The 15427-nt window shown below is 31.8% G+C and overlaps 1 protein-coding gene and 1 pseudogene across 1 annotated transcript; both read right to left on the bottom strand.

Annotated features, from left to right (window-relative positions):
- Positions 1–6059: 6059 nt before the first annotated feature.
- LOC121392221 (bis(5'-adenosyl)-triphosphatase-like) lies at positions 6060–6664 on the bottom strand. The gene is given in 5 exon segments (XM_041523546.1): positions 6060–6161; positions 6204–6302; positions 6351–6496; positions 6563–6631; positions 6634–6664. Coding segments are annotated over 5 exon segments (447 nt in total).
- A 112-nt stretch (positions 6665–6776) lies between these two features.
- On the bottom strand, positions 6777–13314 carry LOC121392217 (annotated as a pseudogene).
- Positions 13315–15427: the final 2113 nt, after the last annotated feature.

A 15427-nucleotide genomic window follows, 5' to 3' on the forward strand; every position in this document is an offset into this window, starting at 1 on the left:
TGAGGTAGTATCATGGTAAACACAAAGAACCTGTCTTGGTACTGGATCTGGAGTCAATACAGACAAGAGGTCAAAATGAAGGCAGTTAAGATCTCTAACCTGATAATGGACAGCTAGTGGAGACAATAGAATTGGGATAACAGTCTATTTTTACAATGCAATAATAAGTAATGTACTTGCTCGTAAACCGTAATGTAACTTGTCAAGCAAATGGAGAATGGACAGAGCCATCTTCTGTATGCAATACGACATACCTGTGAATTATCCTGGAGATTTTTTATGGGGATTTGCTAACAACACAGATGTGGGGGGTGGGTACACTGCAGTGATCAGTAAATACGTTATCAATGGGTTATGATGGCTATTATCGCACTGGTCTTAATACTCTCATTTGTAATAGTAATGGAAAATGGCGTAGTAACGGTCCTCCCGTATGTTATACCATTAAAATGTAGTTGACCCTGGGTAACCAGAAATGGTCAACGTTTTTCATACTAACTTTTTATTTGGATCTATAGTCAAATATTCTTGTAATGTCCGTTACAACATGAGTGGGTAATGATACTATCATATGTTCAGAAAATGGTCAATGGAACATGTACAATACCAATATGTTTATCAGATGAGAGTACTTTGGAGACATCCACTTCAACAGCAAAACTGTTATCAAAACAATGTAACCAGTTAATACCCGACCACCAAACTAAGACCAAGTAATTCAATATTCATCTTCAAAACATATCAACTACAATATGAACCACTTGGATCTCCCTAACAAACAAGATTAACAGACTTTGAATCTAATTTACTCTCTACTTCACCTGTTGATAAATAGAGCGTACCCATATAGCAGCATTATTACAACAGTTACTATACTACTAACACTATTACTAATTTTGTAAGTCTCTTTATATTATTATGTGCTTTTATTAGAAAAAAAAGAAAAAAGAATACAAAATGCTACAAGTAAGGATATTAATTTCAGAAATATTTAATGATGGTTGTCTTTATTTAGCTTATGATGTTGTTAGTTAGTAATCTTGATAATAAATCCTACTAAATAGTCCATAATTAATATTAAACTTATGCCACAACAGTAAGTATGGCCACCTCATGACTTTATCATTAATTATTATAATAATTATAGGGTCTAACTAACTCAACACAACAATATGATAAGGTAGTTGATATAGTTAATATATGTTTTAACATTATATTATCAATAGGTTGCTCCTTATGAAATACCTGCTAAAAGAAGGACAAGACTATATGTACAACTTAATCTATTCAAGTTAAATTTATTTCATTAGGAGAACTAAAGTAACTTTTATAACTAACATATTAAAACTATTACTACTTATAATTACAGGGGGTCTTGGTTTATTTGGGAGCTGGTAATTTTGGCAATTTCATCAAGCTTACTAAATGAAGATCTGTCGCTATTAAAACATTACAATCACGAAGCAACTGAGAAATGGGAAAAAATCAGGTTCTTACAGAGGCAGCCATTATGGGTCAATTTCTTCATCCCTAATGTCATACAACTGTATGGTGTAGTCAGTGGGAGATAACTAGTAGGTAATTGTCACATGGACTGTCACATGACTTATTAATAGATGTTAGTAGTGGAACTAGATGCCCACCAGGGCGGTAATCTTCAACATTTTCTGTTACACATTAAGACCAAAGTAAGACCTATTCTATAATAATATTTTATATCTCATAATAGTTTACGGCAGACATAACATCTTTGTCAATATGCCAAAATACATTGCTAACATTGTCAACAAATTTGCGAAGGAAATGATTTATTTATCTCAACGAGGATTGTGTCATCGAGATCTTGGCTGCTGAGAAATATTTATTAACAGAAAACTACCAATGCACAGTACTGTCAATATAATTATAAATCTACCCTCAATTAAATTTATTAGATTGCGACTTTGGTATGTCAAAGAATCTTGAGATGAAGATTATTTACGTTGCTAAAAAGGGCAGTATATTCCAGTCAAATGGACGCTCCAGAGGCTCTGAAATATCGTTAATATTCCACTGCTAGTGATGTATGGGAGCTTTGGATGTGTCCTTTATGAGATATGGGAGTCTAGGACATAAACCCATTTGAAAGCTACTGCTAATAAAGAGTTAAGTATTTATTACAACTAATGTTATGTTATTAAGTTTAATTATACAAGGTGATAAGTAAAAGTAGAAAAAGGATATCGTCCTTCCACCACTCCAGGTTGTTCTAAAACACTCTATCATATAATCCTTCAGTGTTGGTATGTTTATATTGACATAATACTCGATAGAATATTTGGTATAGGAATTCAGATCCCAAAGAACGACCTGGATTTAATGACATCATGTCAGTATTACTACAAAATGATCAGAGTCTTCTTGAATATACCAGAGGAAGATCTCTTAATCTCATCACAAGCTGGAATACTTGGAGCTAGTCTAGAAGCGGAGAGAACATGTATAAAACACTACAAAACATGACATGTATTATTTTATATTGTCACAATAACTAACCACTTTGTTTATCCATTGAGCCACAATTAGTTGGCACATACTTTTGCAGGCTACTTGCCAATAATGTTTGTATGGTACACATACTTCATCAAAAAATGTCATTGTTATACAATTTTAAAATTTATTAAGTGACAACTATGATATCATATAAAATATGAACACTACGTCATTATTTCACTCCCACTATTAACACTGTGTTTGATGTACAAGTTGTCATAACAACCACATGATTATGTATATAAGCGACTAAGCTGCTAAATGAAGAGAGAGACTTATGATGATATTCTTGCTAATAAGTAATAAATGATATTTATAGATTGTTATTTTATTATCTTCTGTTGTAGAGTGTGCTCAATGTTTACTGTTGGTGTTCCTGAAGAAAACAACTTCACATAATTGAATATATATGATCAAGGAGTCCTACTTGGGCCTTGAAAAGTCTGCCATTTGGGGATGGTATCTGAGAAACTTCACTTACTGTTACTTGAGTACACGAAGGAATGCTACTGTATAGCCAACACTTGGTAGATTATCACTATGGCAACCAACTGATCATTCTAACCGATATGAGAAGGTATTATAGTTGATTTGAAATTATTGTTAGAATAAAGTTTCTAGATAAAACAGTCAGAAAATATCAATTGATGTTACCCCTCTACCACCCAGTAAGTCTTCTATATAATAATGTTTTTACACTATATATCAATAGATAACTGTGATGCAAGTCATCAAGTTCCATTTACTCAAACTATTAGTGAGCAACAGGCAGTAATCCAGCAAGACGACTTTTCATGTCGTTGGTATTGTTTTAACACATCCATTCTTATATTGCCTGGTAGTGTAATGGGAATTATCTATCCAAGTATAAAATAATGTAGAGATCAAATGTTAGCTCAAAACACACTACAAACTAATGGAATATGTCTTGGTCAAATATTTCAATAGTTTAAAGGAATTCCTAATGAAGTAACATGTTCTCCAATAAATAATAATAATTCAATAACATTATTAGCTGGAGCTAGTATTGGTAAGTCGATAATTAAATAATAAAATTATTTAATTTATATTCAGAACCATTAAATTGTGGGCAACCTCTTGTACCAAAGAATGGCCAGTCGATCAAACTCATCTGATCAGTTATGGAAACACTGTTCGTTATTCTTGTCAAAATGGGTTTCTTATTAAGTGGGATTGCTTACCAACTTGTGAAAGTATGGTCAATGGAGTGGCAACATACCGTATTGTATGTACTGAACTGCACAGATCCTGGTATTCCACTTAATGGATATCGCATTGGAACATCTTTTCTTAATGGATCTATTATCCATTTTACATGTACTGAAGGCTATGAATTAAATGGAGAAAAGTCTATACAATTGTTTTAGAGGGGAAACTGGTCTTTTCCAACACCAATTTGTGAGCAAGATGCTTTTCTGTATTGTTAGAATCATAGAGAATGGTTTTATAGTTGATGATGATGAGTCACTCATTATATAATGTTGGAGATGTAATATGTTATCAATGTCTAGACAATTCTACAATAGTAGGAAATAAATGCCTTCAATTTATGGCTACAGGACAATGGAACAGTACAGTACCACAATGTACTGATACATCTACTAGTGATAAGTTGATTACACACAGTTCTATCATTACTGACAGCAATATTAGTAGTAGCTATTATATAATACTTTTCATAGTAACATGTATACTGCTGATACTGCTAGCTTATAGGAAATCTCGTCAGCAGCCCCCAGTGGAACAATCAATTGTATATTCATCTTGTAAGTGAATTAAATGTAATTTATATTATATGTATATTAATATGTTAATAGTGAAGAGACCTCTATTAGATGAAGATTTGAATGGCCAGCTGCAGAGTATGAAAAGTGAAATCAGTCCTTATTCAGTTATTCATATGAGACAGGTAATCATGTGACAATACTATATTTTATTATTATTACTTTATAGGCAAGACCCAATACTGAAGTTATTGATATTAATGCCTCATCAGTTCACTATGGACATCATCGCTATATGATGTTAGTGTTGGTAATACAAAACTTTTATATCTAACATTGCTTAGGAAACTTTGGAAGAGTCTGAAAGATTTACAGATGGACCATATTGGCAACCTGCGGAAATTGAAGAAGAACTTTATTTGCAGTTAGATAGTATTCGAGTGAAAAGAATTCCAAGAACAGATCTTGAGTAAAAAAATTTATTTGTGACATTATTTTTAACATAATTTTTAATAGGTTTGTAGAGCAGTTAGGAGCTGGTCAATTTGCATTAGTAAAAAAAGCAAGATGGCATAAACTGGAAGGACCTCAAACTGTTGCTGTTAAAATATTACATCATGAAAGCAAACGAGACAGAAAAAGTTAAGTTCTTACAAGAGGCAGCCATTATGGGTCAATTCTGTCATACCAATGTCATACAATTGTATGGTGTGGTTACTGATGATCCTACCACCGTAAGTTAACAAGTTTGAACAAGTTTAACACTATATTGAGCACAATATAATAGCTAATGTTAGTGGTTGAATTGATGGAAATTGATCTTCATAATTGGCTAATAAACAAGAGACAACAGTTAGTCAATGCATTATATGTTTCTCTGTTTGAAAAGTTGTAATTTTAGATCAACAGATTCTAATGTATCTGATACTTTATTGAACTGTAGTCGACAATCTCTCTTGGTATGACCTACCTTTCTTCTAAAGGTTTTATACATCGAGACTTAGCTGCTAGAAATTTCTCATCACCAGTGATGCCATATGCAAGGTCAACATCATCATCATCGTCATCATACTACTTTTATTATTATTATTATTATTATTTTTTATTATTATATCATTATCATTTTATTTACAGCAGTTTTTAATTGCTTTCCTTTCATAATAGATTGCTGACTTTGGCATGTCTCATAATCTGTTTGATGATACTTATTACTTAGCACAAGAAGGAGGATTAGTTCCAGTCAAATGGACAGCTCCAGAGGCTCTCAAATATCGTAGATATTCCACTGCTAGTGATGTATGGAGCTTTGGATGTGTCCTTTATGAGATATGGAGTTTAGGACATAAACCATTTGAAGGAACAACTAATAATGAGGTATATTATTGTTATAGATATTGTAACATTGTTGGTTAGGCTATTAGAGTAGTTTCTTCTGGAAAACGGCTATCATCTCCTGCAGGATGTCCTAAACTAATTTATGAGTTAATGATGAATGCTGGTAAGAATATGACACTTTGTATTATGATGTTTGGTAGGCATCCAGATCCTAAGAAACGACCTGGATTTAATGATATCATGTTAACGTTACTACAAAATGATCAGTGTCTTCTTGATATACCAGAGGAAGATCGCTCATCTCATCCACAAGCTGGAATACTTGGAGCTAGTCTAGAAGCTGGAGAGAACATGTATAGAACACTACAAAACATGTACAATATGTAGACCACAAACAAAAATGCAATATAATTGTAATGTATAAAAACAACATTGTATACTATGTATCTATTCTGTCTTGTTAATAAATAGTTTTTCTAATAAACTTGCTTCTTTAGCCATTTCCTCTTCAGTTCGAAACTTATCTTCAACTTTATCATGTGTCTCAAGCTAAAGAAATCAATATTATATACTAAATGACAAATCTATTACTTTTTCATAAATTTCATCATTGCGTTGAAAGTCTCCAGGTTTTCTTGGAAGTACATGTACATGTACATGTTCTACAGTCTGTCCAGCATCTTTACCATCCTATTAGATGATATATTAGTCAATATTGATATAATGTATATTGGTGACCTGAATAGCAATAGTCAGACTAGTAGCATTATATTGCTGCTGTAATAAAGGGGCAATACAATGAACACAATTAAATAAATCAGACACTTCTTCAGATGACAGTTCATGAAAACGAGACACAATTCGATATGAAGTAACAAGAATATCTGAATATAATTAAAGATTATAACAGGGCTATACTCTCAGTAACCATGGCAATCAGTACAGGATACGACCTGGTACAACAGGTTTTCTATTAACAAATGCAAAACTCAGAGAACTCTTATAAAATACAACATTTGAGAGAGAAAATATCTGCCAAATTTGAAAGCCATTATTTGTTGTCTCCGCCTACAAAATTATTAATTAAGTTCAAAAATTATATTCCTTTTTGATGTTTATGTTTGCGTTTGTGTTTGTGTTTTTTTCTTTAATTTATGTTCCACTTTATGTTTTTTTGGTCTTGGAGAAAACATCATCTCCAGAATTGGGTGTGACATCACGACTAACTGACGGTGAGTGTAGTTTGAGTTTGACTGGCATTAGTTTAGAGATGACTGCTGAAGAGGAGGTGATGGAACTGTAGTCTCTCCAGATGTAGTTAAAGTAATACGCAAGGGATGTGGAAATGGTTGCCTAGCAACAAACAATGCATCTTCTGTTGCACAATATACAATATTACATACTGGTTGTATGTTGATATTGTTTCCATCTCAACAATAGGATCTTCTGGTTGAGGACTCTATATCACATGATCATCACATGATCATCATATGATCACTTTTATACTTACTACAACAGGTATACTTGATCGAGCAACTCGTCCTTTTAGGTCAATGACCACACCCAACTAAGAAAATTTAATAACTAGTAATTAACTTTTTATACACAACCCCTTGAGATAGACAGGTTGGTGTTAATCATTTTTGTTTCCATAAAGAGCTTCATATAAATCAATAGCTGATTGACGTAACCGAACATCAGATGAGAACTTTGAACTATTAAGAAATATAATAGTGGTGGAGTTGACCACACCTACCTAATTAAAGTCCATAGTCTTTCAACTAATGATGTTGTATTAATTGCTGACTCAGATTTTCTAGTAAATGGCGGTTTACTTGCAAGACTTTGTAAAACACTCAATCTATTAACATACTAATTATAACAACATATTATAAGGGTCTTACTTAATATGAGGTAGTTCATTTGTATCTTCAACAATGTCTAATAAATAATTTAATTCAGAGTCATTTTGATCAGCTAATAATAGGGGTTAACTCATTATGACATCATTATAATGTACCTTGTACAATATCTGCAATAATTTGTATTGCTTCAATTCTAACATCAATATATATATCAGACCTATTATATACAAGTAATAAATATTAATAGTTATTATTAAATTATACTTGTTATATTCTTTAAATAATGCACTATTGCTTGGAATGTGTCCCATACGTTGAAGGACTCGTATAGCTTCAAACAACTATTAATGACAAAAATAGGAACAGATCTATGACCACACCCACTCACTTTATTGTTACAAAACTTGTAAGATGATAGAACTTTTTCAATATTTAAACATTTGACAATTTCTTGTAGAACAGACTAAATAAATAGAAATTTATATATTTACTGTATCACATTATCAATCCATTTGTGACGTTTTGCTATTTACTATACAATTTTTATTTAAAAGTACTAATATTTTATTGATGTGCTAGATGTGATCACAACAGATTCAAGTGATACAAAATGTAATAATATTACATTTAATTCTAACAACTACATTCTGATTATAACAGTAACTATTAATACCTTAAAACAAATACCTTTATATCTTGTTGTAATAACAATAGAGAGAATTCTGATCTATAATATTTATAATTATAATAATAACTAAAATAGTACAAACTTACTCTGTAGATTGTAGTACAGCGACAGGAGGTGTTACATAAGTTGATAAAGCTGTTATTAGACTTGCACGATAATAGCTATCTGAATACTAACAAGTTTTATAAACCTGTTTAAAAACCAGTTTTATTACCTCATTTGTTTGGTTGTCACTGTATTTTATAATATCCAATAAAAAGAGTTAATATCTCACGTGGACAGTGGGCATGGCTATTTCTAACACTAGCGATATGAACCAGAAGAGACTACAAAGAATTGGTCAAACTAGTATCTAAAACTAGTTTTACCTGATGTAATAAATAGTTGGCAATATCACTGAAGTCATGTGATTTTAACTAGTGTCATTTGTGGATATTGTGACACACAATAGAGTTGACGATATAATCGTATCAATACATCTGGGGAAGGGAGATCACCTGATGAGATCAACTCACTAACCACCTATAAAAGTGGGTGTGGTCAACATCTATACACAAAATACATACTCACATGAGCTAAATATTCAGAAGCTTTTATTCTAACACGATAATAATAGCCAGTATTCAGAACAGCATCTTTTAAAGCATTTAATGAGGACTGAGATGGAAACTGTTTTTAATGCTTCAACAGCCTACCATTATAAACAATATTAATATTAATAACATTGTCTTACTTGTAATTGTCCTATAGCATCTCGTTCAAATTGTAATAAATTAATCCATGTTGTATCTGATTGTATTGGATTTAGTTGACGTAACCATTGCATTTCAGGATCAACACGTACCCACATAACTGGGGACTTCAGCACTATATTAAATATGACATAATCATTACATCATAATAGATAACTCACTCTAAACTAGAGACATTAATTTCTATCTCTTCTCCGTGTGATAATGTCATTTTTTTTCTTTTTTTAGCTCTAGTATCAAATTCAATAAAACATATAGAAAGTAAAGACTATTTACTTGCGTATTTTAGAATGACAAGGTAGTTCATAACATAGTTATTGTCTCTTCAACTTGTATGGCATGTGTGAAACAACCATCAAATTCTTGTACTACAACATTCATTGGACCCTATATAATATAATATAATTATATATTAATTAATTATTTCACTTACCACAAATTTATTCAAACCTCGAGGTGGATCTTGAGATAAACGAAGTTTCTAACATGTTCTTTTTACGAACATAATTTGTGATACATTAAAAACAGCAATACCACTGTGTCCAACCCATTGCTCCAAGAAATGTGTCAAATCTTTACCAGATACTGTTAAAACTAACTTTAAAAACTATACAAATTATAATTAATGTTAATAATATAGGGAACATACTCCTGCAGTTGAGAGCAATAAATTATGCCATTGACTATAGTCTGTACTAGTACTACAACTGATGCTAATGTTAAGAGTTTATTAAATACCTAAAAGAGTTATGAAAGGGTTAAATATAAGATAATACATACCTGTACTAGTAAATCATGTCCAATTTTTAATTGCAACATTCTATAACAAGGTGTCCTTTTGATGCCAATATTGAAAGTACTTCTTCACTACAAAGATGTGGATTAAATGATGTCATTGGACTTTCTATAAATAAAATCATTACTACATATTATATAACATTATAGTAACCTTGGTCACTCTCTGTTAAGACTTCACATAGTGGAGGAAGAGAATTATTGCACTCGTATTTACATACTCTCTTTGTTCCTAATACAACAATGATTTTGTTTAAAGACCACACCCACTTACTGTCATAATCCAATATTGATATTCCGTACTACCAAACATTTTACGACCAAACAATCCGAAATAAAATGAGATATCCCAACAGGTAACCACCAGTCACTCCTAAACATAATTAGATATGGAGACACTCCTATTAATTAATTTAATTATTACCATGATTGAGGTAGAAGATAACATTGAAAATATTGTTGAGCAATAGAGAGTGCTATTATTTTTCTTGTAATAGGAACTTGATCAATAATACGATGAGAATGAAGTAATGTTGTATTATATATGTAAGACCAGCATAATTCTGACTGTCTTGATAAGTATCACTAACAAACACTAACTTATAACTGGAATGTGGAAATCCAGTACTTAATAATTCTTCATAGAAACCAAATACCTAATAATAAGTCACATGACACATCACATGATACACCACACATACCTCTGGAACAAATTGGACAGTATTTTTTAATATTGGTAGTAATTGTGGCAGACAAAAATAAGTCACTTCAGGCATAACAGGATCAGATAGATATCAAAATGTCTACAATACATTATTATAATAATTAGTTATTATTAGTTATAACATACCCAATAGCAAATCCAATTAAAGGAGCAGATGTAGGGACTTTGACATTATAATGAAATATCTTTTTACGACCATCAGCTGAAATGATCTTTAATTTGATAAAATTAATTTTAATATATTATGTTCTTACTTGATCACTGAGGTCACCACAACTTATAGCTATCATAGATACTGGTATTGTATAGCTAAGACTCAATGACATAACTCATTATAGGAGTCAACACAGGGAAACCATAACCTGTTACCATGGAAACAAGAATCAGAAAAATGATGATTAAACTGACCTAGCGGAATTGATCCAACCGTAAGAATAGACATGAGTATGAGGCTATAGGAATAAAAATGAAAACATGAGGTTAAACACAAAACTATAGAATGTATATAATTAACCGAATTGTCTGGTGTGGTCTGAACAAACTGGACTCCGCCCACAGGTTGTTCCAAGGAGAATTCAATTAATACTTTAATAGGAGTAGGATCTATTTTACACGACATTTGTAACATAATAGTGGGAGGAGTTACATAATATAATAGTGGAGGAGTTACTTACCAAAACTAGCTATTGCATCATATGCATCACGAGGTACTTTAATAACTAGTTCTCCGCCATTGTGGTCATAGTCACATGACTTGACAGCATCTGATAAAACAACTACTATAGTACTCCAAATTACGTCTAAAATATGGTCACACCCACAATGACGTTACAATGATGTCATAGACTTACTTTTTAGTGTCTGGAGGACATACACAAAGTGTAGGATCAACATAATTGAAATTAGCTGGTTTACGTGATCCATTAATTGTAACTTTGTAATATTCCTGTCATTAATTAAGGAGCTCTAATAAATTATCCTCATAACAAATTAAAACTATGATAAAAGGATACGACATTGTTTGCAATTTAGTGGGATCTTCCACAATTTATTAGTAGGTGTGGTTGGCAATATTGTTAGCTCAGTATTACCCTATGTGCTAAGATGAATTACTAGTCAAACCAGTTTAACTTACTCGTATAACCTTTTTTTGAAGTTGATGTCAGTAATAACCAAAGATTGATGTAACGTGCTAGATGATAAACTACATAATTACACATATAAAATAAAATTATAACTTATAATTTAAAATTTCTGCCGTTATTTGAAAGCCTCTTGATCTTAGCACTCATCTCTTCATATATCAAGTTATCAACACAGTGGGCAATAATTAGAATAGACCCACATGTTTATTATAGATTCATTTAGTAGATTATTGACATTAGCATATCCTAGTCCTACACATGACAATAAAACAGTTTCTCTAACAATATCATTGTCTTTCTCTTCATCTTTAGATTCAAGTTTATATACCACATTAAAGAAATCAGCCATATGACGAAGAAATTGAATACTATATAAAATACATATGATATTATTACATCATTATATAATAAAATATTTACGTGTATGGAGTGAGTGATCCACATTTTATTTTCGATACATCACGATGTGTAAGAGCCATATATAATAGTGGTATACATTGTGCACCACTGTCTATTACTCCACCCTATTATTAAGTTATTAATTAATGCTTTAATTAATGAGTTGTTTACTTTGACAATTTCTTCTATTAACTTTAATGCTGTATCTCGCCCATATCTTCAGGAAGACAAGGCTGGGAACCAGTCTCTGAATGAGATCCAGTCTGACACCCTTCCACAGCATGAGTTATACCATTTAAACTTTCAGATACCAACACGAGTCCATATCCTGAAGAACTAAAACACAGTTATAATATATAATTAGACCACACCCACCAATTAGCACCTTTAGAACTGCAGTCAGTATAAATGTAAACATCTGGTAAGTATTTATTTAATACAATTCGAGCAGAATCCACCATCCTATTAGCCATTCCAGGATTAACTTTAACACAATATCTATTACCTTGTATTAAGGACATTAATATAATACATTACATATTACATGTAGTAAGGATACGCTAAACCTCTAATTCTCTTGACTTTACTCTCTTCATCCATCCAGAGAGGAGGAATCCTACGAACAATTGGACAACTAAAAATACACTTCACCTCGTCCTTCAGGCCACACCCCTCGTTGGTGAACCTACCAGTATAGCAATATCATAATAATACATACTAGATGTAAATACCTTTAAATCTAAACTCATCTCCTGGTAATATCTTCTTTAATAAAGGTAGAAACACATAATCTATAATAATCAGCCTATGACAAATATACATCCATTAATGTTTTATTTGTCCATTTTATAAGACCTTACGATGGATCATCTGGTCCACTAGTAACACCTTTTAATGTTATTTTTAAAGGATATTTAGCAAATGGTGCTAACATAATAATAGATTCTAAATAATACCCAATACTACGTTGTTGACTACAATCATGATCAATAGTACCACCTTCTAACAATCCTGGTTTATAATATATACTAGTACCTACATTATTAATAGATAGAGTTATATATTGTCTTATACTGACTGACCAGTAACATTTACTTGTATCTTTGATCCATTAGTTAACTTGTCCAATAATCGTATAAAACTTGCTTCAAACTCTAAAACAAATATAATATATTACAATTTATTATTTTATTACCTCTGAGGCCTGGCTCTTCTTCATCTTCTCTGATCTTTAATATTTCAATAGATCTGTTACTAAGTGTTGCTAATACTAGTCGTTGTCGTAAGAAATTACATCCTTCATATCGCAGAAGGCTTGAGTGTGAAGAAGACATCCTAAATCACCACGTGGGTTATAAATATACGAACGTATACGGAAACGTTTAGATATTTCTGCCACAAATGAAACGTAGGATAAATATAATATCTCCGTATACTACAAAGGTGCCACGCCTTCCCACGTGTAGCATTTACAAGAGAATGATCAGGTTTGGAGTAAGATTACTTACTCAGGTACTCTGTTATGACAATATATTACGTATAAATGAGATATTTGTGTTGTAGAATAAGTCAAGAAGGTGTTCTGTTAGTCAAGGATGGATTCTTGTCCGTACATTTCTGGGCGGAGCTGATGATGATGATTTAGATGATTGGAGTAGACAAAGAACAAGAAAGTTTAACAAAAAATTAAATGGATTAATTAGGTGAGTGGGCGACCTATAACTCATCATAATTTGTTCTTTTAGTACTGCACAATATAATAAAGCAGTTCTGATATGGAAAGAATATCGAGCCAATCTTAACCACACCCTTTCAGTGCTAGTACATATCATCTTCTGTTACGTCTCAGTCACTTATTGGGCAGTTGGGAGGCTGTAGAAGCTGTCCGTCAAGACATGTCGACAGTGGGTGTGGTCATGGACACGAAGGACTGGACTTGCGTATGTCAAGGTATTGCTAGAGTTGGAAAAATTAGAAACAATTCTTGAATTTATTGAGCAAGATCTTCTATTGAGAGTAAGTTATATATTTTTATATTTATCATATGATATTATTATAGGCTAATGGATCATTTATAAGTAATACTGTAGACTTACTAACTAATGCTGGATATGCTGCATATGGACTTAAAGTATATGAGCTATATAATAGTGAGGGAGATAGTGAAGATGTAATATGTGCTCGACTACGAGCACTAACTTGTAAAGGTCAAGATGATTTAGCTATGAATTGTTATCAGAGGTATGTCCTAATTAATGGGTGTGGCCTTTACTATTCGTAGATCTACCCAGATATATCTTGTGCGCCATTAACAATTATAGCTGATATATTTAGTTTAACAAACAAACCAGAAAAAGCATATGATGTTTTATCATGTAGTGATCAGTCTATAACATTACAAAGTATGGAACTATTAATGGAAGCTACTTTAAAGAAGAAAGATGTAAAAAAATGGCTGCTCTAGTGTTTAATAAATTTTGGGAGTTAGTTTCTATCTCAAGCAGTAGATCATACTGATATTAGTATTGATGCTGATATCAGCAGAAATCATTTAGTAAATGTAATAAATTCAGTTATAAATTTACAAAGTATTGGACGGTTGCTAAAGTAAGTGTTAATTAATTGTGGGTGTGGTCATATTTTCCATCAGAATGCAGTCTGAAGATACACGCCTTTTTTTATCATATAATTTCTACAATGATTTTAGAAAATTCAGTTTACTACCTAACCAATCAACTATGAAGTAAGTGGAGATGACCATATATGGACATTGTAAATGATATAAATTTTAGGCTCTTATGTCACTAGCATGTACTCAACCAATAGCTACAAAGTGGGCGGGGACTATTTTAAAAATTATGCTCAAAAAAAGATTGCCATTTTCATCAAGTGCCTGCACTTCCTGGACTTCAAACTGTACAAATTATGTCCAACATTAAGTTTAAATGTAAGTTATTAATACAAGTTAATATGTGGTTTATTTTAATATTATTAATAGTTATTAGTTACAATGAGACAACATGTAGATATGGCTGAGATTAGACTGAATCTATCACAATATCGTCAATTACTAGACTTCAATTTGAAGGCACTAACACAAAGGATGCTATCAGATGTATTAAACTAATTGAAAAGGTATATTATATAATTGACCTGTAATTATTTCTTATAATTAATAGATGATGAAAAAAGCTGGTTTATTAACTAGTACAGATACTATTAACTATGTCCTTTCAGCTTATAGTGATATTGATGATATGGGACCAATGTTTACTTATTTTCTCTGATCTAAGACAGTCTCAGTTACCAGTCCACTTATCAACATATAATATACTAATAGACACTGCTTTACGTCACCCTACACATCGTAATACTCGTGATATTATCTACAGAACATGGAGATTATTTCTACGAGAGACCCCTGCAATTACTCCTGATATATTACTA

This window comes from Gigantopelta aegis, unplaced genomic scaffold (assembly GCF_016097555.1).
Source record: "Gigantopelta aegis isolate Gae_Host unplaced genomic scaffold, Gae_host_genome ctg3536_pilon_pilon:::debris, whole genome shotgun sequence".
Taxonomy (NCBI): Eukaryota; Metazoa; Mollusca; class Gastropoda; order Neomphalida; family Peltospiridae; genus Gigantopelta; species Gigantopelta aegis.